The 6,000-nt window shown below is 35.8% G+C and overlaps 1 protein-coding gene across 1 annotated transcript; it reads left to right on the top strand.

Moving 5' to 3' along the window:
• The first annotated feature begins 1,553 nt into the window (after positions 1-1,553).
• Positions 1,554-2,107, top strand: LOC122319212 (phytosulfokines-like). Its single transcript, XM_043137170.1, has 2 exons — positions 1,554-1,779; positions 1,871-2,107. Exons 1-2 carry the CDS (start codon positions 1,627-1,629, stop codon positions 2,003-2,005), a joined length of 288 nt encoding a protein of 95 aa, XP_042993104.1. The 5' UTR covers positions 1,554-1,626; the 3' UTR covers positions 2,006-2,107.
• The last annotated feature ends 3,893 nt before the right edge of the window (positions 2,108-6,000 follow it).

Genomic DNA, 6,000 nt, shown 5'->3' with positions numbered 1-6,000 from the left:
ATAATTACCATCATCCTGCGTTACGCTTACGCCTTCAAGCATGGGCAAGTCAAGTGGACTCGACAGCCTGAAAAAGATGGGCTGAATAATGCAATTAATCCTATTTCAACTTGGAGTATCAGTTAGAACCCTCTTTCTTTGTTGAGAAATTAGAATCTTGAGATTTTCGCTTTCCACCCGTAAATGTCTCTCTTGGAGCTGATCCATTTGCCCAGTGAGTGAATAGGAAGAAGTATTATAACTACTAATATTGGGTTGTACCCCCATATTTCAAAAGTTGGGTTCTTCTCACTCTTTCTCACTTGATTTATTTCAATATTAGGGATGATATTTTATATTTTAAAAATATTTTTTTCTTCAATATTAATCATGTTTACAGAAAATATAATACGTTAACAAACAATCTAGCAAATTATGATATTACGGGACATACGGTAAGTTTTTCACCTCTCTTTCTACTCCCTAAGCATATGATTGTTCTGTTTTCTATGGATCGCATAGGTTTTTCTACTATTAGGTATTAAGTCTTTTAGGATTTTTCTTATTCGATCTTCTTGTAAGCTTTATTGAAGTCTTTATAAATTTTTAGGAATTTAGTTTCGGGCTTATTTTAATTTCTTTGTAATCCCCAAATTTCATTAGTGTTACAAGATATTCGACTGTCATAAGTAACGGTAATTAATAAAATTGATTCTTGTCCTCATTTTTTAAATAAAATCCTTCCTCCTTATTATGTGAATATTTTTATTTTTTATTTTTTAGAGTTTATTGTTTCGCGCCATTCGACTATCAATCATCTAACAATCAAATTAACATTTCTTAGAGTTGTTTTTTTTTTTTAATATTTTTTTTACTTCTAAGAATTATAGTTGAAAGTAAACAGACATATAAAACGAGAAATATTACACTATCTATTTCACTTTGATCAATATTTTTTTTTCTTTCAATTCATAGAGTTTAGATCAAACTATAAAAATAAAAATAAGCACCTAAAATAACGAAGAATGTAAACGTGTTTCTCCTCCGTAAAGGAAATTTAGGTAGACGATGAAATTCATTTAGAATAATGCTACTCGTCCTGATAAATGGATCCTGAAATGGGTTTTGAAAATTTTTATTTTTTTACTAGTGATTAAAAAAATATTTTTGAATGATGTTGTGATTTTTTTAAAACAATTTTCTTTTTTTTAAAAAAAAAAAAAGTCAAATGACTTTATCAGTTGGTGTAGCACCACTCATTCATTTAATAAACTTGTCACTTACATGTTGAAGAAAAAAGATAAAGACGAGGAAATTAAGAAAAAGATAAAATTTCATTTCACATTATGATTATTGTCAAAGAAAAAGATGGATGAACGATCTTTGCCATAAACATTACCAAAAAAAAAAAAAATATCCATATCAATGCTTGTTTGTGATATGGTAATCTCACCATGCTGACATGTCACGGGCCCTTTGGTTGAACCTAATAAATAACATGATAAAAAGGAAGAGCTTAAGCCTATTCCACTGTTAAAGAGCCCGAGTTGGAGCTTACCTAATTTACATGAGACATACCATTCAACGTCTATAAATTCAGCAGTGAGCAGAGCATTGGTTTCCCATTCGCAAAGAGCCAAAAAATTAATGTTGGCGAAGCCGGAGAACATGTCTTCTTATAAGCTTAGCACCCTCTTCACAATAGCCCTCCTCCTTAGCTTGGCTCTAACGTCATATGCTGCCGTTCTTCCCGAGCCTGCTCCAGCACGAGGAGATTCTCCGGCTACAACTCGACATGGGGTACGTATGTACATCCAATATTTAATTCACTCTTTAAACAATCTTTTTCTGTTTTTGGCTGATTCTTTTTGGGTTTGATTTATATATATAGGATGTTGAAGCAAGAAACTTGGAAGTTGAGGAGAGCTGTGAACAAGGAGGAGCAAAAGGGAAAGAAGAGTGCTTGATGAGAAGGACCCTCGCTGCTCATCTGGATTATATCTACACACAAAAGAAAAAGCCTTGAAGTACTTATCGTCGACTTCTCGTCGATGCATGTTCTGTACCCAGTCATTAGCATCAAATCATAATTATTAAATAAATCGAGATTTTTTATATGTATCAATTATATTATACCGTCTACTGGCTCTTGCTACTTTTTCATGCTCAGATTTCTTGCATTCAAATAATACTGTTGCGTCGCCAGTTTAGCCTTCAGTTCTATTGGGTGATTAAGGAGAGAGTTGGAAAGTTTAAAATTTGGTGAAGCGTTCCATGCCCAGCTAGCTAATATTTAGGAAAAATGTTAAATGTATTTAAGAAAAACTTATAAAAAAATTATTTATCCACATGTCAGTTTTTAATAAGCTGAAAATTATGAAATTAAAAAATTTTAATTTAGATTTTAAAAGAAAACTAATAGAATGAATATTATAAGTAAAAGTATAAATACATATAGCAATACTCTTTAAGAAAATGGTATCGAAATTAATCACCAGCGAAAAACTTAACGCGCATAATTAAGCAAAACCACAGGTGTTTGACCTCAACATTGTTTTGAGTCTTTGTCTCATCTACATAAAATATAACAAGCAAAGTTGCAGGAAAAATAAAGTTGAGAATACTTGAGGGCGTTCCCAATCACAATTCCAGTTTGGTGGAGTGAGAAACAGAAGGCCAAAGGCTATGTTTGGAAAACAAACTCATTTTAATTCAACTTAAACCAATTATTTCATTAACTCATATCTCAACTTATTTCATAAATTTAAACACATATTTCAATCTATTTATATTCAAACACATCTTAATAAAATCTATAAAATATTACTGTTCATTAACTCATAAATGAGATATCCAAACACAGCCTCAAAGGCTCACCTTTGGTCAAACGAGGTCTACACAAAGCAATGATTAACATCATGACTAAAAGGATGCAAGTGCAATTACCACGGAATTCAGCACCCTAAATTTCCATTCATCCCGACTTACATCATTTCTTCTTCTTTCTTCTAGTCATGAATCCGAAGAACTTTTGTCCAATATGAATGTTTGTGTGTGTCATTGTTGCCAAAATGAAGGCAGTGTCAAAGACGGCTAAGACACTGGACTATGTGTGAACGCTGACTAAAAGACTTTATGCGTCTTTGTTGCCAAAATGAATTAAAAAACCATACACCTAAGAGAACGACCCGTCAGCAATAAACAAATTACAGACTAGAATTTATTTCCTTCCTATGAATAGATGGTCACCGAGTCCCCTTTTTCCATGTTGCACGATAGATCCCTGAGCTACCCACCTATTGAGGACTCAGGAGGAATTACATTTCTTTATTCATAGAATACTTTTTGTAGCGGTAAAGTCACTTTTATGGACTTTTATGGATCAAAAATGGTGGCTAGTTGAGCTTGCGTTCACATTTGCTTCCATCTTCCACTTGCTTCCGCCATCTTCCACCGCCAAAGTCACCTTTATGGGTCAAAAATGGTGGCTAGTTGACAACCTACATCAAGCTTGCGTTCACATTTGCTTCCACCATCTTCCACTTGCTTCCGCCATCTTCCACCTCCTTTAACTCCTATAAATACATGTTTTTGCTTTTAAAAACCTATCCCATTTTGAAAGAAAAATTTAGAGAAATAGAGAGAGTTTTAGAGAGAAAAATAGTGAGGTTTCTCCTATATATTGTCTCCCCTTTTATAAGAAAGAGTGAGTTTTCTCCTTTTATAAGAGAGGGTATTGTCAATTGTGCCCTCCTTATTCAAGAGAGAAATTCTTGTAATCCTTTTGCTATAAGTGAAATTCTTCTACAATTGGAGTTCCTTATTATTTCTTTTATTCTTTCTCATTTCTACAATTGTATGTCTCCTTTTGCTATATTGTGGTATCAGAGCATCAGGTTTATAGCCAGTTTTCGTGCTACAGTTAGATCCAGTTAGTGGAAAGGAGGCATCTTCAATAATGGCGACGAAGTACGAAATAGAGAAGTTCAATGGGAGTAATTTCTCATTGTGAAAAATGAGAATAAAAGCAATTTTGAGGAAAGATAATTGCTTGACGGCAATTGGAGATAGGCCCGATGAGATCACTGACGACGGCAAGTGGAACGAGATGGATGGCAATGCTATTGCTAATCTGCACCTAGCACTAGCTGATGGAGTATTGTCAAGTGTGGCGGAGAAAAAGACAGCAAAAGAGATATGAGATACTCTGACAAAATTGTACAAGGCCAAATCACTACACAACAAAATTTTCTTGAGAAGAAAACTCTACACCCTTCGGATGATGGAGTCAACTATGGTGACAGACCACATCAACACCCTCAACACTTTATTTTCACAACTCACAGCAATGGGGCATAACATAGAGACGGGTGAACGTGCTGAAATTCTACTTCAAAGTCTACCTGATTCGTATGATCAACTCATCATCAACTTAACCAACAACATTGAAGTTCTAGTCTTCGATGATATTGCAGCTGCAGTTCTTAAAGAAGAAAGTCGGCGCAAAAGCAAAGAAGATAGACCAGGAGGTTCACAACAAGCCGAAGCTTTGGTAATGACGAGAGGGAGATCAACGGAACGTGGCCCCAGTGGGAGTCAAAATCAGAGGAGATAAAAATCCAGAAGTAAGAAGAATGTCAAGTGTCATCACTGTGGCAAGAAAGGGCACTACAAAAGGGAGTGTTGGCATCTCAAGAAGAACGAAGAAGCCAAAGGAAAAGGCCCTGAGTTGTTAAAAGCTCAGGTTTGTGTAGCAAGCACCTCAGATGATGGTGAAATTTTATACAGTGAGGCAATAACAGTTACTGAAGGTAGAAGAAGATTTGTTGATGTCTGGCTTATTGACTCAGGAGCAACATGGCATATGACTCCCCGGAGAGAATGGTTCTATCAATATGAACCTATCTCAGGAAGATCTGTGTTCATGGGAGACGATCATGCCTTGGAGATTGCTGGTATTGGTACCATCAAATTGAAGATGTGTGACGGTACAGTTCGCACCATTCAGGAGGTACGACATGTGAAAGGCCTAAAGAAAAATCTATTGTCTTTAGGACAATTAGATAATAGTGGGTGTAAAACCCATATTCAAGATGGGATCATGAAAATAGTTAAAGGCGCGCTTATAATGATGAAAGCGGAAAAGATAACTGCAAATTTGTACATGCTTAAAGGAGAAACACAACAAGAAGGAGAAGCATCCACTGCGTTGGCAAGTTCGGCAGAAGAATTAACAATGATGTGGCACTGTAAGCTTGGCCACATGTCAGAACGAGGTTTGAAGATTCTTGCTGAACAAAAGCTTCTTCCAGGGCTCAAAAAGGTTTCATTACCCTTTTGTGAGCATTGTGTTACTAGTAAGCAGCACAGATTGAAATTCAGTAGTTCCTATGCTAGAAGTAAAGCTATCTTAGAACTAATCCATTCTGATGTTTGGCAAGCACCAGTTTTGTCCCTAGGAGGACCAAAATACTTTGTGTCATTTATTGACGATTACTCTAGGAGATGTTGGGTGTATCCAATAAAAAATAAAGCAGATGTATTTCCAGTTTTCAAAATATTCAAAGCGCAGGTTGAACTTGAATCTGAAAAGAAGATCAAGTGTTTAAGAACAGACAATGGAGGAGAATATACTGGTATTGAATTTGATAGCTTCTGTCAACAAAAAGGTATCAAAAGGCAGCTCACGGTGGCATACACTCCACAACAAAATGGAGTAGCAGAGCGGATGAACAGAACCTTGTTAGAACGAACAAGAGCGATGTTGAGAACTGCAGGAATGGCTAAGTCATTTTGGGCAGAAGCAGTCAAGACTGCCTGTTATGTGATCAATCGGTCACCATCAACCGCAATTGATCTGAAAACGCCGATGGAGATGTGGACTAATAAGCCAGCTGATTATTCTCACTTACATACATTTGGAAGTCCTGTTTATGTTATGTACAATGCCCAAGAAACATCAAAGCTAGATCCAAAATCTAGAAAATGTATTTTCTTAGGGTATGCTGATGGAGTCAAGGG

The sequence above is a fragment of the Carya illinoinensis genome, chromosome 8 (assembly GCF_018687715.1).
Source record: "Carya illinoinensis cultivar Pawnee chromosome 8, C.illinoinensisPawnee_v1, whole genome shotgun sequence".
In the NCBI taxonomy this organism is placed as follows: Eukaryota; Viridiplantae; Streptophyta; class Magnoliopsida; order Fagales; family Juglandaceae; genus Carya; species Carya illinoinensis.
The sequence above is the reverse complement of the archived record's forward strand: the minus strand, read 5'-3'. Positions and strand labels throughout refer to the sequence as shown.